The sequence below is a fragment of the Sebastes umbrosus genome, chromosome 21 (assembly GCF_015220745.1).
Source record: "Sebastes umbrosus isolate fSebUmb1 chromosome 21, fSebUmb1.pri, whole genome shotgun sequence".
NCBI classification, from domain to species: Eukaryota; Metazoa; Chordata; class Actinopteri; order Perciformes; family Sebastidae; genus Sebastes; species Sebastes umbrosus.
In genome coordinates, this window is record NC_051289.1 from 15,174,040 (window position 1) to 15,199,604 (window position 25,565).

General features: G+C 40.5%; 1 protein-coding gene across 1 annotated transcript in view; it reads right to left on the bottom strand.

The window, feature by feature from the left end:
• Positions 1-1,373: 1,373 nt before the first annotated feature.
• LOC119480719 (trichohyalin-like) overlaps positions 1,374-25,565 on the bottom strand; it is a 109,480-nt gene continuing 85,288 nt past the window's right edge. Inside the window, exons 23-28 of the mRNA XM_037757246.1 lie at positions 14,479-14,588; positions 13,763-13,837; positions 12,603-12,696; positions 12,453-12,496; positions 6,440-6,542; positions 1,374-2,597 (exon numbers count right to left, since the gene is read on the bottom strand). Coding sequence (XP_037613174.1) covers positions 2,349-2,597; positions 6,440-6,542; positions 12,453-12,496; positions 12,603-12,696; positions 13,763-13,837; positions 14,479-14,588 — 675 coding nt within the window. The 3' untranslated portion in view covers positions 1,374-2,348. The remainder of the gene's footprint in view (positions 2,598-6,439; positions 6,543-12,452; positions 12,497-12,602; positions 12,697-13,762; positions 13,838-14,478; positions 14,589-25,565) is intronic.

The following is a 25,565-nucleotide window of genomic DNA, read 5'->3' on the forward strand; positions in this document are numbered from 1 at the left end:
AAAGACAGCAAGTCAATATGGTGAGAGTGTGGAGCGTCAGTGGTGGAAGAAGTACTCAGATCTTTTAGTTAAAGCTGCAGTAGGCAGAATGTTTTTTGGCATCTTTGGGCAAAAATGCTATAATAACCCTTCAGCATATTGTAATTCAAGTGTTCTGAGAGAAAATTAGACTTCTGCACCTCCTCATGGCTCTGTTTTGTTTTCAGGCTTTAGAAAATCTAGCCCGTGACGGGAGACTTTGGCCAATCACAGGTCATTTCAGAGAGACAGCGTTCCTATTGGCTGTTAATTCAACGGAGGCAGCTGTCAATCACTCGCGAACTCCAATCAAACGGTCAAACTAGGCAGCGCTGATCAAATATGAATCAATTTCTGATACTGTAATGCCTATTTCTAGCCTCAAATGTTTACAGAAACATCTTATAATGTACTGTTTAGCTGTAAAATGAGAAAGTTTGCTCCGGCTGGTGCTTGGTATTTCCTCAACTGATCTCAACATGGTGGCCGGGTCACAAACTTTCTCATTTTACAGCTAAACAGTACACTACAAGACGTTTCTGAAAACATTTGAGGTGATAAATAGGCATTACAGTAACAAAAAAATTGATTCATATTTGATCAGCGCTGCCTAGTTTAACCGTTTGATCGGAGTTCGCGAGTGATTGACAGCAAGGCTCCAGCTCGGCTCTGATTGGTTGTTTTCCTCCGGCCTATGAAATCTTGCAGATGCCATTAGGAGCACCGGAGGACACAGAGGCACATGATTTTTTTCAGATTACCTGTCTCATACACTACTGTCTTGATATAGTGACCATTCTATAAAAATAACTTTTTATTATTTTCATATTTGCTCCAATTCGACCCACTGCAGCTTTAAGTAAAAGTACTAATACCACAGTGTAGAAATACTCTCTTACAAGTAAAAGTCCTGCATTTAAAATATTACTTGAGTAAAAGAAAAAAAGCATTAGCATCAAAGTAAAAGTTTGTTGGGCAGAATTGTCCGTTTCAGAGAGTTTATATTATTATATATCATATTATTGGATTATTAACACTGATGGTTTAACACGTAAACAGTATTTTACTGTGATAGCTGGTGGAGGTTGAGCACATTTTAACTACTTTATGTACGGTTGGATAGTTGAATCTGTAGCACAGTATCATATTTTATAATAATTGCATTATTTATTTTCTAAATAATTTCTAAAACTATATAGATCACATGTTATGTTTGTAAAATCTTAATCTGTGAAGTAACTAAAGCTGTCTGATAAATGTAGTGGAGGAAAAAAAGTACAATATTTCACTCTGAAATGTTTTTATACGCATCCAACTGTTAGAAATAAGATATTGTTGGCATATTGAGAAATATATGACTGCTTACAAATGTATCTGTTTTTATTCTCCCGTCTTTACAACACGGGGGCCTCGAACACACAGACAAATCAATAAATAGTTTTTAAAGTATAAAACAAAAATATAAAAAAAAACATCTACGATAATAAACATCTAATATACTCAATCACACGCGAGCGCACGCTCACCCACAGGCACTTGCAGAGAGACAGAAGCACGCAGACACATAATGTACTCTGCACATAAAGACACGCGGCCGCATCCACCGCAGTAGATGCAGGACACATGGCGCACAGCTGCAGCGTAATCAGAGACTGTGTTACAGCCGTCCACATCGACATGTGAGGTACGCCTGCGGATACTGATGATGTGCCCTCCCTCATTTATCCCAAAGAACGACTCTTCGCCGGTGTGAGACACATTCGTCAACACTTTGCAGTTGTTCTGTTTAGTTGATTTGCCTATTTAGGTTGAGTTAAAGTGATTAAAGTTCATCAGAACTGTCAGAATAAGTGCAGACAAAATATATGTTAGTGCTTAGTGCTACAGTTTTGATGCAAAACAAGATCATTATTTGAAGAAGTAATTGCTATAATGCTACAAGCTGCCACTGCTCAGCAGCGGTTTGAGGATGCAATGCAGTTTTTTTATGTTAAGTGTCAGAATCTATAAAAAATGTGTTGGATTAAATCTCTACATTTGAGTTGATTTTTGACGATTTGAGGGAATTCCATCGTTCGCCGGTTCTGGAGCCACCCTCAGGCGATAAGCACCCTGGGACTTGACTTTGACCTGCAGGACATTAACCTCATACTGAGCGCACTCTCCGGTGAGGAGCTTGGGGTCAAAAAGTCATGACAGGTCAAAGTCTTCAGGGGGTTTCATTTGTTCAGATCCCTGCTTGTCCTCCCAGACCGAGCGTCTTCCAGATCCGGCCTGATCCAGAAGGCTTCACCGGAAGCCTCGGACTCACCTGGTCTCCCTGGCCGAGCTTAGCTCAGCTGGGTTCGGGTTAGAATCCCGTCAGTGTCCCCTATCGCTGCATCCAGGCTCAGGGGATGAGGGAGGGAGATGTAGGGAGGAGCTGGGCGGGCACTGAGGGAGAGGGGGAGGTGGACGGAGGAGCACCGCTGGGAGGTGGGAGGAGGAGGAGGGAGCAGTTGCTCCACTCGTCTACGCATGGACCTCTCCTCCTCCAGCTGCCTACGCAACCGCTTATTCTCCCTGCTGAGGGAGTTTAACTGGAGAGAGAAAGAAAGAGACATTGAGAGAGACATATGCACAGATGTACAGACATATGCACAGATGTACAGACAAATAATAGTTTTGAAAGAAAACCTTCATGTGTGACCGCGGAACAGACAATTTCTTGGTGAACTTTCAAGGAAGTTTAAACATCACACTCGTTTAGTTAAATCAACCCAAATTACAAAACTTAATTTGAAGCCGCCAATAAATATCAACCATCAGAAGTCAACAGCTATCAAGTTGATGAAGTAGCTGACATCCCATTATGTGCCTAATTCATCTTTCACAGCTACTTTCATGCCTGTTGAAACAGAAATGCGAGTGGAAAATTGCGAGGGGTGGGGGGGCTTTTCAGGAGAGTATTGTCTTCACAGTTTGAAATGGTTGCGAGTAGGAGTCACGCGACGGTGTAAATTTCTACATGAAAACAACCAATTTGAGCGATCATTAGAGGTCGATTTGACACAAAATCATCCGTGACACAAAACAAATCGCGCGTCGTCAGAACATGATTGGGCTCCCCGAAACACAATTACAGACTAGCTAAATTGAGGGTGTTTTATTTTTTTTGACAGGGACATTTGGGTAAAGGTAGGGAGGAGTGTGAGTTAAAAAGTGGCTTTAAATGCCAAAAAAAAAAATGCCATTTACATTTGTTGTACAGCGTAGTAATTATATGCAAAATGTGCCAGTCTAAAAAAATGTAATAAGGCACATAAAAGAGAATAAAAGATTTGAAATAATGTATTTTTAGCTGTGAGGAAGAGTAAAATAAGAAATTAAAGGATGGAGAGACAAAGAGACGCGTCGGATAATGACAGTTGCACTCATCCACATCTGTTTTTTAGTGTGTGTGTACATCTGTGTGAACACAGCGGTTCAAGAATGATGTCACATGGACATGTCTGGCCATGTGTGTGTGTACGTGTGCATATGTGTGTGTGTGTGTGTGTGTTAGGGGGAGGGAGAGAAAAACACAAACGGAGATGAGACAGACACATTTCCGGATGGTTCTGCTAACATTACCCTTTCCAGACACCGTGCACACACACACACGCTCAATAAATCTGAGCAAATGTATTACATCTCATGACTAGAAATAGCAAGGTCTTAGGCTTAACCCTCGAAGAGCCAACGACATGTCGATGTGTCAAACTATCCTAAGACGCTTAAAGAGTATTTACTATCTCCAACCGGCAAACATCCCACAACGTGTTCATTTTATGTTACGCCAAAAGCAATAGGATTTCCAGATGAAAAACAGTGAGGTTGACATTTGTAATTAACCGTATATTCAAGGGGACCTGTTTAATTCTCCTCGTCTTTGGTTGCTCTGGATGCTTTCCTAATTGCAAGGGAGGGGGGTGAAATTAAAAATCACAGCTTGTCTCCTCAACCTTCACATATTGCGGGTGAACTGGTGGGCATATGTTTGGATGAAAAGGATGGGGGAGAAAGAAAGAAAGAAAGAAAGAGACGGACAGAAAGACACGGAGGGGGGTGTTTTATTGCTGGTGCATGTTTGCACTTCTTCATTTGTATAGCTGGGCTTCCATTCAAGTGTTTTAATACTAAATTATGAAAATTACTGAGCTAGAAAAGCTGAATAGAGGCAGCAAACTTTGAGTATGTTTCTTCTCGTTGGCAAAAACGTGTTTAAAATTTGGTTCTTTTTTAATTGGGAGTTTTGGCTGTGATGATCTGCCCACTGAAAAAAACAGCACAAAAGAAGTTTTTTGAAAAACTGTGCAACATCTGTCGGTCCATCACTCCCTGCAGCTGCTTGTAGTGTTCTGGAATATTGCCTCATGCGTAGGGATGCACCAATACCAATATTGGATATCGGGCCGATACTGACTCAAGCAGCTGGATTGGGTATCGGTGACAATGGGGCTGATCTATTCAATACAATTCTATGTTTATATACTATATACATAATAAACTTAATTTCTGTTTAAGTTTTGACCAATTTGTTGCTGCATTAAAAAGGTTTACACTTGAATTGTAATTCAAGTTAGCAAATTTTTAAGATTTTTTTTTACCATGTTGCTGGTGTACAATTTATTATTTCAATAATAACTAACAATTCTGTAAATGTATATCTGTATTTATTTGTTACATTTTGTTTTACAAAGTTAGGAAAGCAATATTGCCCACATCAATTATTTGGCCATATCTTTATTTTTGACATGCTTTATTTGATCATTTTTGTAATACTGTAATGGCGTGCTATCTTGGCCAGGTTTCCCTCGAAAAAGGTTGAATAAAGGTTACATAAATAAATAAAATAAAATGTTTAAGTCAAGCCTGATGTCGCCTTACACATAAAAGAATGATCACAGTCACTTCCACACAGTGAGAAATACAGCTTATTAATTAAACCCTGGTATCGGATCGGTGCTGTGTATCGGATGATGCCCAAAGCCCAGGTATCGCTCTCGGTATCGGGACTGAAAAAGTCGGATCGGTGGATCCCTACTCCTGCATCTCTTTTTTCATTTTCGCGTGAAAGCATGAAACAACCTGGACATCAGCTGACACTAAAGCACAATACCGTACCAGCTCGCTTAATGCTAATCAAGTCTTGAGAGAATCTTTTTTTTCCCCTCTGATGTTCATCTTCATCCCAGTTGATGGAAAAATCACTTAACTCGGATCTAATTTTGTGTGACAATTCAAGAGTTTGCGTGAAATTCGCTTGACAGTCGGATGTAAATCATGCGTGCGCGTGTTGTATATAGCTGGTGTTAATATGCGCCTGTGGGCGAGTGAGGAAAGCAACGGCACTAAACCGGTTTGTGACTGTGAGTAAATGAGACTGATCTGAAAGAAGAGACAGACCTGATTTACGCCTTTTACATAGATATACTGAGACATGCCATCCAGCTTCTTTACTGATATCTGTGGGATAGCCTCGTGTAAATGAACTGTCTATATCCTCTCCTTCCCAGCTGTGCTTGTATGTTCATGTGTGTGTGCGCCGGATGTCCGCGTTGGATCGATGTGTGTAATGATTCACACTGGAGATTAAGAGGTGCTATTACACACCTGACCTGCTAAACAACACCTCTCTCTCTTCCTCTCTGTCGGCCTCTTCCTCTGCCTCATGCATGCAGCTAATGCCATCTGCTTTTTTTGAAACTGAAACAACACTACATTAAAACTTCAACACGTACCAGCTTTTGTCGTATCCCGTCAATCAGCGGGCCATTCCATAGACTAACAAAAGTGGGGTGAGCCGTTCCCCAGGCCTTGGAGTTTTTGGAGAACTGAGGGGGTTGAGGAGTACTTTTGATTTGTCTCTCCTTTGGTGATTTGTTGACTCTTGTGAAGTTCAACAAAAAATGTCAGCTTTTCCTCAGAATATTCCTCTGTGTTTTTTCCCCCCACATTGTTTTATCACAGCGGGCCATTTCCCTACGCTGTCATGGAGAGATCAGCGCGGCTGTATTGATATACATCCCTCTCTCAGTTTCATGAAAGGGAAATCATTTACCAGTGGAAAGAAACGTCACTGCTTTTTCCCGATACGATTTGTCCCCCCCCCCCCCCTCCCCCTTCCCCACACTGCGCTCACACCTCACCCCCCTCACCCCCCTACCCCTGCTGCCGTCTTTTCACTTTTATCGCAGGAAGAGGAAATGGATGTCTGTGTGCGCCTTGTGTGTAAGTGCGCGTGTGCGTTTGAAGTTGGACGCATGAAAGCTTCCTCTTCTGTGTGAGCTCAACAGCAGGTGGGCTGGCGTGTGGGTGTGTGTTTGTATCTGTCGGGTAAAAGGACTGTCAGGACCTGGTGTGTGTGTGTGTGTGTGTGTGTGCGTGCGTGCACTCTTACTTGTTGATTTAGCATTCCGATGGCCTCCAGGTTGCTTCGCAGTCTAGTCTGCATGTCCTCGATTTTGCTGAGGTTTAGAGCCACGCGGCCCTGCTTCTCCACGCTGTAACACACATATGAGAAATTAACTTTGACGTCTTCACGGTAAATCTTACTACCTGTAGCAGTTTAGGAAAACATAACAATAAAAACGTTACTCTCCAGCTGCTGCTTGAAACTGGCTCATGTGTAGTTTACCATAAAACGCACATTAAGTACACACTTCTCCTGTCGTGGTAAACTTTTTAAACTCTTGTATTTTTGCACAGTGATATGCATTTGCGAGACAAAACCGTTTCAATCAAATGTCCTTCGGAATCTGGGGCATAAAGAAGTTGGCGTCTTCATTATAACCATCTTCATTATAACTTATTACTAAACTCAAAGATGGGTGAGCAAATGAGTTCCAGGAATCATTAAATTATATATGAAAGCGCATATAAAACGGGAAAAAAAAAAGATACAAAAACAAAACGAACGCAACCGCAGCCAGGGAACATTAAGAGTACAAGAAGCCATTTAAGATTTTAACTGTTTATTAAAAACGTTTTGGGAAATGACAAACAAATGTTGGGGTCTGCTATCTTCAGACCCAGGGCTGACTAAGGAATGTCTATTAAATTAACGACGGTGGATAATGGCGCTCTGTACGGGCTGAAGAGCTCGCTGCCCCCGCTTTGCGCTCTTTCTTTCATGCCCCAGTGAACCTGTCCAGTTAGCATTCGGAAAAACCTTCTAAATACTTTATTGAAGACTTCTTAGCCCATTAAAGTACCACTGTACCTCCCCAATGTTAATTTTCTTGTAAAAGAGCAAGCTGGGATTTTCTATCAGAGCAACGGATGGAAAGACGGTCCCGTTTTGCTTCAGTTGAGAAGACGGGCACGCTCATCGAAACGCTAATAAATGGCTTTATTGTTCCTGTAGATGTGGGTGAGCTCAGACACAGACACACACACACACACACACACAAAGTTTTGACCCTATTAGCAATAACTTAAAACATTTAAGATTTGGGTAGACACTTGAGGGAGAGGCTAATATGTGAACTGACATTTTTGTCTGAATGATTCATTAGTGGAACAATTCAGCTCCCGTGTATTTGTAACCATCTATGGTAAACATCAACCAAGAGACAATAACAGCATAAACAACAGTGACGGCAAAACCACCGCATAAAAAACGCTACTGTACCATCTCTTGACTTGGATTTGGTTTTCTATGGTGCAACCTTGAGTTACAACACATACCTAAAACTAGTATAAAAAAATAAACCAAAACATTTTCTCAACAAGAAAAGAAGAAAAAAAACAAAACAGTTCCAGTGAAGCAGTGATGTGCAATATGTGTTCATGTGCAGTACTACGCCTCTCAAGGAAGGGATACGATCCAGTGACTCATTCGCTGTTTTAGTCATACATTAAAGGGATAGCTCGGGTGTTTTGAGGTGGGGTTGTATGAGGTACTTATCCATAGTAGGTGTATTAGCTCAAGTAGATGACGGAGATGTCGGTACACCTCCGGTTTGGAGAAACAGACAAAAGCACCGACACCGGAGCAAAGCAATGTACTGCTGTGGACGGGGCCGGCAGCAAAATGTATTTTAGCCACCTAAAAGAAAGGCACACCTAAAAAAAAAACTATATCAGTTTAAGCGTACGTTATATTTAGAATATTTTCCGACGGGGAACTGAAAAAAAAGTGAAACGTATCTATACAGCTTTTGTTAACGGAGTCTGGCTGCTTTGAAGAGAGCATAGATAAGTTTCGCTTTCAGTTCAGTTCAGTTCCCCGTCAGAAAGGGGAACTGAAGGGGTACAATTAAAGGGATATTGATTTATTTTAGGTGGCTAAATGACGTTTTAATGCCAGCCCCGTCCACAGCAGTACATTGCTTTGCTCCGGTGTCGGTGCTCTTGTCTGGTTCTCCAAACTGTGGGCGCAACGACCATCATCTACTGTAGGTAATACACTGACTAGGGAAAATCACCTCATACAATCCTACTCATACAATCCCAAACACCCGAACTATTCCTTTAATTATGAGGACAACAAAATACAAAAATATATAATTATATACCGAATATATATATTTTTGATTAATTTGCCCAAATATGTACAGACAGAAAATGAAAAGAATTCCATACATACACCAGCTGACAGAAGATCATCTGAATCATGCATATTAACCAGCTAACTAATCAAGCTTGGCAAATGCAGGCATTTTTTTTTTTTTTTTAAAGAAAACCTCATTCCCTGAAAATGACATTCATAAACTGAACATAATTGCAAGTGACCCCTTCCGAATCTTTTAATTTCACACCATAATGATGATACAAAGAACATTAATAAGAAGAAATGCCGAAATTCCCTTTGATCCTTCAAAATTGTAAATGCCTTTTAAAAGATGAGCGAAAGGAAAAACAGGAGGCATAAACTTTAAGCGCGAGCATAAAATCCAAAGCGCCGCAGATTCTCCACATGATTTAAACTCTCTCCTAGATGGTAATGTGGTCTTCAGCAGATCATGAAACATCACCGCCGCTGAGACAACTGTGTGAGATTTATGCGCCCGACGTGAGGAGGCAGCGATGCGCTTAGCGCCTGGCATGACGCCTGTGTAAACATGTGTTCCTGTGTTTACACGCAAACATGGATGTGTGTAATTAGCGGCCTAACCCAATCAGTGTGTGTATAATTACAGTCATTAGTGTCAGAGCCAAGCTGCCATGCTCTCTAAACCAGGCAATAAACTACGTGGTCCCCTCATCCCTCCAATCTCGCTCTCATCTTTCTTATTTACTGCTCTCATCTCAAAATTTATGCAAGACTCGACTGTCTTCTCCCACAGTCTCCCTTCTTATCTGCTCTCTCTGTTTCTCCGTCACTTTGGTTCCCTGTGTTTGTACAAATCCTCTGCTGTGATCACTGGCTGCTCTTAATTGGAAGCATATTGTTAATGGTGCAACTGATGAAGCCTGATGCTTTATGAGCGCTTCCCCCCCACAGATGGCTTGTGTCAGACAGTCACAGCAAACAGCATCAATCTCTGCTTTTCAATGTGCGCTGGTATTTTAATGTTTCCAGATAGTATTTTTAGATAATTTGAGGTGAAATGTGAAAAATTTTAATAGCAGATAATTTAAATAATTTGATACTGGAGTGTAATTGCCGTTGAGAAACACGCTGAACTATTTGCATCTCTGCTTTGCATTTCAGATTTCACAGCAAACCTACAGTAGTACATTGCTTTACAGCACAAACACTGCTCTATGGCACAAATAGGAGCCATTTGTTTTGCATTGTCAGTGCTTATTCTTGCTCTTCATATTAAACACCTCTGGAGGGAAGACGGGGAGGGACAGGTAGCATCCCCCTTCCCTCCCTGTATCCTAAAAATTACCCCATACAACGAAAATGCATTGTGAATGACGTTTCGAGGGAATGTACATGTTGTGGATTACGTTTGTTTTTGACGTGTCACAAATACGTTTGCAACAACGGTCCGCGGAAGTCCACATACGGAGGTCAGGGTGGTCAAACAAACCCTGGACTTTTGCCAAGGAGACCGGTGTTCATGTCTCGTGTGAAACTAAAAGTAAAAGATTCACTTATTTTAATCATAATATTTTTTTTACTAGGGCTGTCAAAGTCATAATTCATTTATTTAACGCATTAACGCAATCGATATTCCGGAGGTTGTAGCGGGCTCGGTTTTAAAGTTAGAGTGAAGATACTGGCATCACATGAAACTAAAGTATAAACTGGCATGGCCATTTTCAAAGGGGTCACACTGACACACTGACAGTTTACCAGGTTATGATTTGAGGATATTTTTTATGCTAAATGCAGTACCTGTGAGGGTTTCTGGACAATATTTGTCATTGTTTTGTGTTGTTAATTGATTTCCAGTAATAAATATATATACATTTGCATAAAGCAAGCATATTTGCCCACTCCCATGTTGATACGAGTATTAAATACTTGACAAATCTCCCTTTAAGGTACATGCTGAACAGATAAAAAAATATGCAACTAATTTGCGATTAATCGTGATTAATCATGGACAATCATACGATTAATCGCGATTAAATATTTAATTCGATTGACAGAGCAATTTTTTTACTTTACCAAAGTCATTTTATAGCGTTTCTTGTTTTGTTTCAATTTACAACATTAACCACGTGTTTGAGAAGGCAGTTTAGGTGTAGGGGAATGTAATGTTATGGGCGACGGTGTTGGTCCTTAAGCAACAGGAAGGGTATGGAAAACATGCTACACATACTATAGTACCCTGGAGAAGGGTTTTACAGGCATGTGACCATGATCTGATTGATACAAAACCAAGACTTCACATAGTGCCTTCAGTGTGGAACAGACTTAAGCCATTAAGGCTAATGAGTATTGTTCTCAAGCCAAAAACCCTGGTTTCTCCTCCAATTTCAGAACAAACAGCATCTCCATACAATGAAAAATTATCAATAAAAATGAAATTTTACATATCTTTTCATAAAGTACATACCTGAATTTAGTAGTTATGCTCTTACTTTGTATCTAACAAATAACTTTTCTAACTTAAATCTAACACGGGCCTGTTTCTTTTATCCATCTAAATTCCTATCTTCCCCACTCCTCTGTTCCTCACCTCTGTGTGGGCTTTACTGGTACAACATGCCATCCGCAATGTGAAGCCGTGACACGTGAACAGTAGGCCACGTAACCATAATAAATTTCTTTAATAAAGGCATATCTAATGACAAAACCTTCACGCCGTGTTGATTGCTGCCAGTGATAGTGACAGCGGAGAAGACACTGAAGATATCCCCTTTGCCACCAGTAATGAGATTTATACACTGAATGTATGTGGCTGCCATGCAAATATCATGACACATCTGTTGCCTTATGGATGTATGATTTTCATACATATGGCATTTCGGGTATGTGTGTGTGTGGGGGGGGAAAGCGGGGTAGGGGTACAGTAATGAAATGAAATAAATTAGGAATCCTCATAATAAAGAAAAGGGGAGAGAGAATGGATGGGGAGACACTATGGAAGTCTTTCATTCACTGTTTTTATCTCGTTCCATGTTATTATATTCGCTCAATCAAAACCCCTCTTATGCATACATCTATATGAACTCCCTCTCTCGCTCTGTCCCCCCCCCCTTCTCTCTCTCTCTCTCTCTCTCGCTCGCTCATTCGCAATTATGAGGGAAAGACAAAGAAAAGCGATTCATCTTTCTGTCGCGGCCCCTTAATGATATCATTAAAATGACTGACAGCTTTGAATAGCGTTGGAAACCCACTCCAGTCAAAACAAATCTGATCCGTTTTGGAAACAGAGCCTGGTGGTTTTTGTTTGGGGAGGGGTGCGACATGAGCGTGGGTAAAACGGGGTGAGGTTTGGGGGGGGTTGTTAATGAGGTAGACCTTGGGGGGTCACACTGGGAGTATGGGGAGTACTGCTGCAGGCAGGTGCCCCCCCAACAAACACCCTCTCCCCACATCTCTCACTCTCCAATCCTACACCCAATCCCATCTGTGCCACATTCATTTTAATTGCCTTAATGAACATAACAAATATATCTCCTCTCTATTGATGAATGCTATTTGACAGCCATGGGGGTGGCAAGCAGGAGAGGATGGGTCCTTGATTGGAGTGTAATCATTGTTAAAGGCCCAGCATGAATAACGTATTCAGATTGAAGAAGACACACACACACACACACATGTATACACACACACACACACGGTGAAACACAGGTGGCTAGGCCCACGGGGTGTTTCATTCACAACTTGGCACTCCTGCTGTTATTATCATCATCAGCTTTGTTCGGGCTAGATCGTGTGTGAAAGAGCGAAACATGGCGAGCTTTTGTCGGACGTGAATGCTAAACTCTGATCAGCTGGTGGATGCGCGCAAATGTATGCCCCTATATGTACACACACACACACACACACATAGACGACTCACGTTCTGTCGTCTCGCCGGAGGATGCCCTGGTCTCGGATCCGGGCCTGCAAACAATTATAAAAATGAAAAACCTGTTTGTGATCGACTCTAGCCCTTTTTGTCTCTCCCTACTTGTAGTTCATTGCTTTTTTCCACTTTGCACTTGTTCACCTTGAAGCGCTCCATGTCTCTCTCCTTCTCATCCGCCACCTCTTTCAGTCTCTTTACCTCCGCCTTCAATGTGTCATTAGCGTCCTGGAGATGTCTGACGAAGCCGTGGAGGGAGATGCAGAGTTAAACAGAGAAAACACACATGGAGAGGCAGACACACACACACACACAGTGAGAGAGACAGACACCTATTATCATCAAGAGACTCTTGTTAACATGGCAGACAAAATATTCTGCAATGGTGTCTGTTTCTCTACCTCCAGAACAGCCTTTAACTAGCAGTTCAGACATTATCTCTGACACACAAACACACACATATCATGAGCCATTATAATGAAATGCTATATTTTTTTGCAGCCATTTATCACTTACCCTTGTGGCTACTTATTTCATATTCTTATGCCACCATTTCTCAGTATCCGGAACTCGTAAAACAACCTGTTATTCAGACGTTTATTGTACTATACTACACATCAAAAGCATCAAACAAGTTTTATTTAATGGTAGGGGATGTAGAAATATCACGTTTCTGTATATTCAGGGAGATTAGCATGAGGAAGAAACAATCTATCGCTCTTACTTCATGTAACCCATGCGTTCCAGGTGTATAAAGACTGTTATCATTGCTAGAGGTTACCAAAACAGAAACGTAAGAACAAAACACACACAAACACTGTAAGTTAAGAGAGAGAGAGAGAGGAAAAAGCAGACACACAGACGGTTGTGGTGCTGCTGGGCGGGGCGGAGGGAGGCACCGCAGGGGGGTGGGATGACAGAAGACAGCTAGACCGCTTTGATCTCTAGAAAGAGGAATATGTCACGCCCATGTCTGTCTGTGTGTGCATGCGTGTGTGTGTGTGTGTGTGTGTTAGTCATGATGACGCAAATATGCAGAATGACTGTCAGGTGCGAGCATGTCAGAGAGTCAACTTGAATCACTCCAACACATGCATAAAACACATAAAAACACACACACACATGCGATATAATCACAACCTCCTCTGGTGGGAACAGTGAGCTAGTTTGCAGGTGTAGCGATCTTTAGCAAACGAACATACTGAAGAGGATTGAGAGACATACATAGACGCCAACACACAAACAGAAGTTTGCTTATTGATAAACTAACGTACCTAAAAACCTCACTCTGAATGCATACTTACTCTTTCTCTTCAGTGACGATGATCAGCACCTTGTTTTGGGCCTTCATCTGGGCAGTGAGGCTCTCGCTGGAGGCCCTGAAAGGAGAAGAAAGACATCTGAAATGTAATGAACTTTAACTACAATAGATAAGGCTTTTTATAAGGATATAAATACCCGCCAGTTAAACAGTGTCTTTTGCAGTAATAATGTAGCAGCATTACTTTAACATGTATTCAGTGGTAATGGGCTTTACAGTTTTAAAATAAAATGAAAATATACATTGCACACACAGGGGGCCATACGATTTTCATATAAAAATGAATAATAATAATTTAGGGTTGCAACTAACGATTATTTCCATTGTCTATTAATCTGTCGATCGTTTTCTCTATTAATCGATTAGTTCTTTTGTCAATAAAATGTCAGAAAATGGTGAAAATAACGATCAGTGTTTCCCAAAGCCCAAGATGCCGTCCTCAAATGTCTTGATATGTCCACAAATCAAAGATATTCAGTTTACTGTCATAGACGAGTAAAGAAAACAGAAAATATTCACATTTAAGAAGCTGGAATCAGAGAATTTAGACTTTTTTTTTTCCATCAAAAGATTACTCAAACCAATTAATTGATTATCAAAATAGTTGGTGATTCATTTAACAATTGACAACTAATCAATTAATTGTTGCAGCTCTAATATTAAGAACAAAAACACATCACTGTGTAAGTGTGGTCATACTTTTGTTCAGTAATCCAACGGTTGACATTCGTCATGACCAGTTGGCTCTCATGGCGAAGGTTTGCGTTGTCGGACCGCGTCCCCTCCAGCTCCGACCGGAGTGTGTCCTCCTACGATACACAGTCAAACATTATCCATCACAACGTAAGCCGTCATACAAAACAGTTTATATAGCAACAATGTAAAATGCTGTGCATATATTCTCTGAATGGATTCGTAATAAACAGAAACTGGAAGACCAACATTCAATCCATTGTTGTTTTAATGTTCTTTAGTTAAAGGAAGAGTGTGTAAGATCTGGCGGTATCTAGCGGAGAGTTTGCAGATACTTCTCCTGTGCGCCAAGCGTGCAGGATTGCTTCTGTGGCTGAAGTGAAAACGCGAATGGCCCTCTCTAGAGCCAATTGTTGTAAGAGTAGAGTGCTTAGAATGTGTGTTCGAGGGAAATGAGTTGTGAAGCAAGAGAGAGAGAGAGTGGCGGCAATGGGAGCGAGTAATATTATCGACTCCGGCCCAAGTAGGAAAAGTTAAAAGTGTTTGATTTGTCCGTTCTGGACTACTGTAGAAACATGGCGGCTGGCTGCATGAAGATATAAACGGCTCATTCTAAGGTAACGAAAACACAAGGACTTATTTCAGGTGATTATACACTAATGAAAACATACTTGTTAAAAATGATATTCCATTTTTGCCAATAAATCCCCCTAATTGTTACACACTGGTCCTTTAAAACAGATGTTTAGAGCTTAATAATATGACTTTCTTTGAAGGGAAGTATTAACACCTAACAGCTTTCCACATTTAGATGGGTTTACGTAAGTCTCTCTCTCTCACTCTACACACACACTCACACCAAAGGTGTTAAATAAAAGAAGGTAAAAAAAAAAAAGAAGGGGGATAAGTGAGGCTCTAATAGACGGGAAGCAAGGACAGGGTGAAAATAAATGTCAAAAATTGAGCCTAATAGCAACACAGGAGAAAAAATAGGTAAATGGAGAATAATGGGGGATGAAAGAGATGTCATTTGCAGACGCAGGTATAAATAACAGGGTGAGGTATTAAGCAGGTGCAAAGGAGGAAAGATGGAGGACAGAGGAAGCACACTGAAGATTGGAGAGAGAAGATGGGTGAGGGGTGAAAACAGGGATGGGATGGCACTGGCCAAACTGCTGACTTTTTCATTCTGCTTATCAGTCAGGACCTTTCCAGGCCTAAACTCTAGGGACCCTGACACATTACCCTTATCGCCATGGAAACACCTTGATATACCATACCATCTTCCCACAATGACTCGGGCAAACATGGAAAAAAAAGTTTCCAATATGTGGGTCTGGATTTAAGAAGCCAAAAATGTCATATGATTAACCCAAAATGTCAAAATATCAACTGCTGTGCGAGTTGAATCATGTACTGTGTGCATGTTGAATCTCATATTTATACCGAAATATTTTCCTGTTGATGTTTATCTGGAAAACGCCACAGAGTTAAATGTAACACAGAGATAATAAGACATCCTAATCCTGTGGATGCAGAGCTGAATGTAAAAAAATAGTATGCAGGAGCAATCAAAAAGTGTTTATGACAAACAATTAGCCTTCATTTCATCATCACATGGCTAATATTAAAGTCTGCTGCGACATCTTTAGGAATGGACACTAGATGAAAAAAGTCTGCTAAATGAGCCAAGTTCCTATTGCCATATTTATTTCACAGATCTTTTTATTTCCAAATGAATGGGGCGTGGTTATCTCACAGATTCAGACTAGCTAGCTATCTCCGCCTCACTCCCCAGAGTACCCGCCACGGGAAGACTACTTCGCCGCAAAGTTTACTGATCCGGCGTGGAGTTCAGTCCAGGATCAGATCCTGCATGGTGCTTGTTTCTACGGGCTGAATTTGAGTTGCTACAGCCGCTAACTGAAGGCTTGTCTCTGGGAAATATGACAGCTACAGAAGCTTTAAAAAATAGCAATATAGGGGACATAGTTTGATGAAATAAAGAAGTGTGGAATTATGAAAGACAAGTTCCCTGAAATAAATACAAATTTGAAAAGTGTTCTTTCATAAAATAAACTAATTTTTATTAATTCACTGAACTATATTGACTCATTTATATAATTACATCTATTTATATGTCTTGCTTCATTTATTTATTTATTTCAGGAGCCATATTTATCTATTTTATTTTATTTCATAGGCATTTGCTTACGTTTTTATTTATTTAATATTGAATTAAATGGCATTTCATAAAAATGTACTGCAATACATAACATAACTTCCAGTGCAAGCCAGCAGGAGGACATAAAGTGTGTGTCAGAGAAGAGGTGACTGTCAGTGAAGTCAGGTTCTGGTCAAAAGAAAAACAGAAAAAGTTTGACTGTGTGAGACGTGACTTGGGCAATCTCCCATTTGTCACAACAATGTGAGATAATAAAGGAGCAGTTCAAGAAGCGAATGATCCTCCAACAACAACACAAATAGGCTGCTTTAGATGTGAAAGGAAGTTTAGATGACCGTGACACATAATCAATGATTCAAATTTCATAACATGATGAGGAATTACACTTTTAATTACACTCCGATTAAGGACGGGCTGCGTTTCAACAAATGAAGCAATGAACTTACATCGACGATGAAATTACATCAAGCAAGTCATTCAATTCTGAAGAGTAAACTCAGTCAGGGCATCAATTGTAATTACATTTACCAACAATGGAATAAATATCGTGAATCGCCTGTTTGTTTGTGATTTCATTCCTGTTTTGTCCCCTGCAAAGACACATCATCTCCATGTAAAAGATGTTCTGTTGTAGTCCAAAACCACACGTTAATACTCCAGCATTATTTATATAAATATATCAAACCATACTATTCAAAAGCTCAAAACACAGCCACACTCCCAATGCAATCTGCACACACCTCCACATGCACGAGCATACACGCACACACACTTGGCGGGATGTGTGCCGTGCTGTAATGACAGTAATTACCTGTGGTCTCACATTAACATCTCCCTCCTGACTGTCTGACTGGCTCGGCTGGGCTGGTGGAGGAATGTAAATCGCGGCACAAGTCTGATGTTGTGATTAGGACTAAATTACGCGCCATCACTCTGTTTCCACCGGTGTCAAGGGAGGCAGTGAAAGGGTGTGTGAGAAAAAGGGGGGAGAGTGTGAGAGAGAGAGAGAGAGGGACGGACATTTAGAGAAAAAAGGGACAAAGGAGGTGCAATTGCAAGCGAGTAAAGTAGCATACCTGCTTAACATTTAGATTGGTTTTGTTGCACAAATATTTTAGCAGATGATGGGGGCTAAAAGGGGCAACAAAATGCATTTGGGACGCACTTATAACCAAGTTGGGCGATAGCACTGGTCCTTTCAGGTCTACGCTAGAGAATATGAGTTGACTACTGCAGTGCTGGTGAAGGATTTGGGATCTTTACAGCTGCTGCAATGGTATTCATCATTTTGATGGTTTATTCTATCAAAATAAGGCAGAGGTGTCCGGTCCACACACTTTTTATGAACCATAGATACAAGATGGACTTTGTGCAATCTCTTTTTGAACTTCTACATCTGAATGAACTTTCATGACAAACCACAAAGCGTACCTGCAGACAGAAAAAAAAAAAAAAAGATTGCGGGGACTAATGGATTTTCCATCTTTTCTATTCTCCATGGAGCTGTGCACTAGTATCACATTGCACATTAGCCGTCCAGGACAAAAAGTGCATTTTCACTAAAACAGACCGAGCTGTCCTAAAGTCGTGGGATAAACGTGATTCAAAGTTAACTTTTTCGAGAAGGAATATGGACATGGGGAGGGGGAGAAATCAGAAACAGACAGCCCGGTTGTTGCTACCATCACCATAACCATCAAACCGCCAGAGCTGAATACGAGCCATTACTCCGTTCCACTCATCAGAGCACATCCTCTCATCAAATTAATGAACACATTTATTGTTAAACACGTTTTTATAAAACATTCATTCATTCTGTCTAATTAAAAGACCCAACAGGCCTGACATCACTTAAATATGCATACTTATCACTCACAGGGTCTGAATTAAAGATCTACAGGCGTGTGTGTGTGTGTGTGGCTGTGTGTGTACACTTTGTGTGTGCATGTGCGATGGCAGGAGAGAATGAGGTTCCCTAAGCAGGTCTTCTCACTCTAGGCTTAATGGCGATAATCATGGCGTGACCCAACATTAAGACCATGTGTGCGTATGTTTATGTGTGTCCCACTCTCCCTAATGGTGACGATGATGACATGTTCTCCATTAGACTAGTCAGTGGGCCACGGCAGATCTAGCATATTAATGATGCTGATGATGGCTTCTTTAATTACCTTCGTCTGCTGCTGCACGGCCTCACTCCTTTCATCACACACTCTCCTACGCATGCTGCTGGGTTGTTTATCAGTGGCTGCCAGAATTGAAGTCCGCTATCTTGCATCTATAGCCTGCATGTGCACATTGCCAGCCTTGGTAGAAGTTTCCCACATCTAGTAGGTATCCTTTTGAAATATAGTAAAAACTCAGGCTTGAGTCATGTCTAGAAGGTAACACACAAATTGCGCAAACTTGCCAAAATTTTCACGAAACTCAGTGCCAAATGACCTAGCCTTATCTTAACCATTTGAGCTCAATGCCTAACCTTAACCATCAACCAGCGAGAGTTTCACAAATTGTGGGTTACCTTCTAGACACAACCTCAGGCTAGGTTTCTGGGTGCACAGCTAAAATGTGTCCATATCATTGAAGCGCAGAAACTTCCAACACTTCCAGCATATATTTGTAATTTTTTTTATTTAGCCTTTGATAAGACCATTTCTAAAATAAATCATAATATTTATAATTTTAGACTGCATTTTATTCAGGAAAAGTTCTTGTAAGAGTGCTTGTTTGGTATCTTCTAGTTTCTGAAAAGGGATGTTTTGCACACAAATTACTGCTTTTGTGAATGTAATCTGGTGGCTTTGAAGAGAGCGATATAGCTTCAGTTTCCTGTTGGTTAGGGTTGTCAGACAGCGAGCTAAAGCGGCTGTGGATGGGAGCAGCAGAAAAATTTATTTTAGCCACCTAAAAAAAAAAAATAATAATCAATATCACCCTTGTTCTCACCCAAGGAGGGAAAACCCTAATATTAAGAATCTCCCAGAGAACCTGATATGGAGAGAGCAGATACAAGTACTGGCGGTTTTTGAGAAATGCCGGTGCGCAAGAAAAAGTCACTGTACGCCAAAGAATAAAATGTAGAAGTGACGATACTGCGTACCGGTGAGTACTGGCCCACTTCTAGCACTGATGTTACACTTCAGCCACAACGTTGTGGGTCGGTATGACGTTATCAGCGGTAACCTCCGTATGAGCGAATTGCAGAGCAGCCAGTAGAGCACTAACACTGGGACTCAGCCGGACCGGCTACATAAATTTTCAGCAGCTTAATAAAATGTTGGAAAATAAAAATTACGTATAGTGGTGGGAGGCATTCATTTATTATTTTCTCCTACACGGTTGATTTTTAGGAAAGAATTTCTGCACAGAAAAAAAAAAATGTGGCAAGGCCAATCTCTTTTTAGAGGCCCTCAGTTCACTTAAGAGTACAGTGAAGCAGCCCCAAAACTCAGCAATGCTGGGTGGGTTATCAGCGAGCATCATACTATTCACTTGTTGTATAATGTTACATGTTCTCACCTTTATATGAGATGTGGGACATGATATTTACCAAAACAAATCTCACACAATAGGAAAAAGAAAGAAAAAGTATGCTGCTATGGCAAAATGTCGAAATGAAAAAGAAACCTACTTTCAAAGGTTTCCATTTTTATGTTATTAATAATATCAATGTATTAAGTTAACAAGCCTTTATTCGTCGGTTCTGAGACTGAGAATGACTTTGAATAGGGCGATATTATATAGCTCTTTTTGAATCTGTGAAGAGGATTTTGTAGAGCAAAACTTGCAGCTATGGTGAGATGATTAAATGTTAGCCTTGAGTAATTACAATAATAGCATTCTTACTTACTTTTAGAAATTAGAAGCTGTTCGATGAGTGGCAGTTGTGATTTGTAAAGACTCATTTCCACTTGTTATACAGGGTCCCTTGACCAAGGTCACAAGCACACGTACAAAAGTGAAGTCTGAACTTTGACTAACTCATGAATTTGCCTCGGTTCCTTGCTAGATCTAACAATGTAAATACAGACTTTGAGCACTTGCAGAACAAAAAGGTTTCAGTAATCCAACATTTAAAAAAAAGAAGAAAACTACATCTGTAAAACAAAACTTAACGTGACTTAAGAAAGAGAGAGAAACAACCTTTGAATGTCCATGCACCTATTCCACATTTTTCTCTCATCTTCTTTCTGTTGCTAAATTAAAATCATCTTGCCTTATATGCCCTTTGGAAACCTTTGCATAGAGCAGCTGTTCATGGTTCATCCATATCCACATGTGGTTTTCTTTGGCGAAGAAAGGCAGTGTGACAGCTGAGAGGGGACACCGAAAGTTATGGAGACAACACGAGAAAAATAGTGTCTGCTCGACTGTCCGTCCCATCCATCCCAGATGAATTACACGACGGCGGCTTAATGAGCTGTGTTTGAGGGTGATGGGACAAAAGGACACGCTTGCATGCGCGAATTGAACAAATACGAAGGCCATTCCGTGGTTAAACAGTCAAGACAATTGGACCACTTCTCTTTATTCATCAACTAAACAAATGAGCTTCATTTGTCTGTCCTCATTTCTCCACCATCAAACCTGTGTTCGTGTGTAAAAACGGTGATTTAGTGCGGGTCATTCTAAGCTAATTAGGCCAGGCTTGGTGCTTCTATCAGGTATAATGAGTGAGATCAATGAACAGATAAGTCCGTTCCAGAGATCAACTCTCCCTAGCATCACCAAAATGAAAATACTACGCACTCATGTTTGCAAAGTTCACCCACACAGTCATATTTCAAATAAAAAACACTTGTCTGTGTTTGACACCTGTACAGTAAGTGTGTCAGAAGTGATTAGATAACGGCAACGTTAGGAAGCTAAGTCGCTATCTAATGTCTATCACTGCTTGAGCACAGACTGTACGTAAGAAGTGCACGTAGTCACCATGACGTCACCCATTGGTTTGTGGACTGCGGTTTTGGAGCCTCGAGTTAGGCATTTTGGCACCATCTTGGTTTTTGGTCATTCTCATTTGGGGTTTTTGCAACCAGAAGTGACACGAGAGGGTAGAGCTAAACACGACTGAACGCTGAATAAGACATTTATATTTGACCAAAATGTTACAGTTAACTTTCATGAACTGAATATACACTGTGAAAGGGTTAAAGTTCTAGGACGAAAACACAGAACAAATCCCAGACCAGACAACGCCGTGGTAGTGACCTGTCAATCACAAGGTAGCCACGCCCTAAAGAACACTATTCTTTATTGTCAATTTTAATCTAAATGGGACCATATCAGAGTGCTACAGAAATGAGTCCTAAAACCCGGAAATGAGTTAGCATTTTAGCACTGCCGGTTCCCTCGTCTGGAAGTCAATGGGTTTTTTTGAATGGGTTTCTAGTTAGATGCCTGAAATAAGGTTTGTGGTTAAGACCAGTTTAAGAGATTTTAACGTTTTATTCTACGATATAAAATACGTCATTAAATATCTCACTCCCCTTTATGTGTCTTAATAAAGGCGGTTACTAACAAGTGGCTCAATGAGACTACTAAACGTCATCACGCAGCCTCGTTGTTTATACCTGCCACCATGCGACCGTGGTGTAGTTCGTTAGCTTTTTACTTCTGGCAATTGTATTCACACTTCAAAAATGTATAAATGTGCTGTTCATTTGTGGAAATTATCTGGCTAAACCAAAGACACGTCATCCCTGGGGCACTCTTTTTACTAAATGAACATCACGCTGTATTGAAGAAGACTTGAAACTAGCAATTGAGACCATAAACACATGTTTAACCAAGTTTAAGGCACCTCCGCATTAGCTTCACCTTTCAGAGTTGCCCACTGTGCTGAAAGTGGTGAAGACAATGGAGGAAAAATGGAGCGAATTGGAGCTTTTTGTGATTGAGCGTGTTGTCTTGCTCAAGGACACTTAAGCAGGGACCAGGCTCGTCTCTCTAATCACCAGGTAGGCAACCCGCTGACACGGAATGATTATAAACTACTGTCTAATTGTATTTCTATAGGATGACATCAATAGTTGTTAAAAAAAAGTTTATGGGACTGAAAACATGCTCATGAACTTTTGCTATCTGAAAACTTCTCTGCAAATTCTCATTAAAGCTGTTTGAAATCGTTTTACTCCATGCTTAGAGAAGTTGCGGTAAACACACTAATGACTGTGATTGTGTTGAGAGTGAGAGAGAGAGGAGAGAGGGGACGATCTGATCAGTCACAAAAACATGCCTCGTGTTTACCACGAGTCGCATTTGAACTGGACTCATGCAGAGGGACAGGATCGAGTGAAGTGTGTGTGTTTGTGTGTGTGTGTGTGCATGCTGAGCGCCTTACATGCAAGGACAGAATTGACTGGCAGATAACATGCAAATCCCTTTCTTCGTACCAGAAAGGAAACATTAAACAGACCTGGAAAACACAAACAAGACTTTGCATACACACATATACCATAAACACACTCTGTACACACACACACACACACAGAGAGAAAGACAGAGCTATCTGAGGTTCAGCTACTGTGCACCGAGGCAATTTGTAATATAGATTTCCTCTATAGGCCACTGTAGTGTACCATTTACCATTTCAAACCCTTTGATTTTTTTCACCAGCGGATAATTCATCTTCTGATGGTCAATAACAGAGATTGGGACCTAATGAAGGAGTCATAGTCAGAAGGGCCATCATACTGGTGTTTAAACACTGTTTGGAGTCAAATTCATTGAAAAGCTCATCTGTTGTTGAAATGATGGAAGACCGCAAGAATGCAAAGGGGAAATGTAAGGGATTGTGTATGAGTGCAGGAGTCAGCCAGAGAATACACACATATACAAAGACATACAGATAAGTACAGTACATGCACACACACTCCCAAACAGTTTACTACAAATGCAAGAATAAGCTAGAAAAGTGCACTCAGATCTCCGCCAGGTGTGTCTCCCTCTCCCTTTCGCAAACAAAAAAAGAGTTTCATCTCACTCAATTGTCCCTCCTGGCTCCCTTACAGTCAAGATGGCGGGGAGGATGACAAAAATGTGGATTTATTCATCTTGTATCGTGCCTAACTTTAGCGGGTCATATATCGGGTATGGAATTAATCTAAAGGTGCTCCGGTTCAAAGTGAGACAAAACTTTTCTATGGATGTCAGTTTTTGTGCCACGACAAAGGCCAAAATGTGGCCTGCAGCAGACTAGGCAAGGCTTGCTTTGAGCCAAGCCGATTGCTAGAAATGTTTTTTGTTGTTGTTGATCACTTGCGAGGAGTCCGCAGTCAATGGCGGTATGAAACAGTTAATAAAATATTTTTTTTTAAATCGTGAATCACTGCAACCACGAGAGGTCCTTGATCATACAGTCATAAATGAGCACACAAAATATCAGGCTGATGGGTCCAGTAGTAGCCTATGCGAGATTAGCTGCGGACAGCACGCATGCACACAGGACCGAACACAAGATCAACCAAACAAAAGCCAAGAGTGGAAGCCAACGAATGACACGGATACGTTTGTGAATTCATCTAGTTTGTCAGTACTTTAACCCCACCTGTTAGGACCTACTTCACTATCATAGTGACTAGATGCTGCTGGCTGTTGTTACAGGTTTGTGGTATCAGTGCCTTGAAGGAATAGTTTGACATTTTGGGAAATATGCTTATTCACATTCTTGCCGATAACACTCATATTTGTCCGTTAAATAGGAGGCTACAGCCAGTTAGCTTAGCTTTGCATTAAGACTGGAAGCAGGGGGAAACAGGACAGTGGTATCGATCTTCTCACTTAAGTTTTGGCAGGAGAGAAAATAAGCGTATTACCCAAAATATAAAACTATTTCTTTAAGAACTAACAATATTATCGTTTATTGACTTTCAGTGAAATTGTATTGCAATGATATGATCACATGATCTTATCATAAAAATAAAAAAAAAATCTGTTATCCAAATTAATTATTCAAAGCAAGTTGTGATTAAAACTAAATTAATTCCTGTTTTGTATAAAGAGTTTTGACTGATGAAGTGCGAAACTGTAGAACACAGTTTATTGTATTAAACATCAAGGTGATTATTTTATATAAGATATTTTTCCATATATATAGATATATTTATCAGTAGGAAATATGCTAATTAATATTGTGACAATGGCTGCAATCATATCTAAAAGGGTTAGTTTTGATTTTTTTAAGTGGGGTTGTATGTATACTCCCATATTCTGTGAGGTAAAATTATTATTTTTATGAATGTAGTCTGGTGTCTTTGAAGAGAGCGATATAACGGCTATAAAGTGTACGCTATATTTGGAATATTTTCACCGGACTAGAGCCGTTATATTGCGATCTTCAAAGCCTACATTCACAAAATCAATAATTTTACCTCGCACAACACAGTTGAGTTGCTGGTCTACCGCTGCAGCGATCGGTTAGTTTGTTTGTGTTGACTTTCCGATCAGAATAAGCATGGTGTCCACACAGCAGTACATTGCTTAGCCTCCGTGTCGGTACTCCTGTCTGCCTTTCCAAACTGGGAGCATGCCGACTGCCGTCATCTAAGTTACTGTATGTAACGTTAATACACTGACTATAAGGATGTATACTGTACATACTGTAGATGTAGCAGCGTCATCATGCAGAAACCTATGTCAGGCCACATGGGAAAAAGTTTTTAGAAGTTCTTGGGAAAACATCCTTTTGACGCTAAAACATACATATTTTGACCGAAATGTGAATGTTTGAATTTAAATACATAAGGTCCACCACTGAGAAGCTACAGAATTATATAAAAACCTAAAAAAAAAATAAAAATAAATAAAGGACCTGCCCTTTAACCAGCCCTATTTCAGCCCAAGGAAACTGCTACTTCCAATACATAAAAAAAACAGACCTTTACTTTGTTCATACACTGGTATCCAT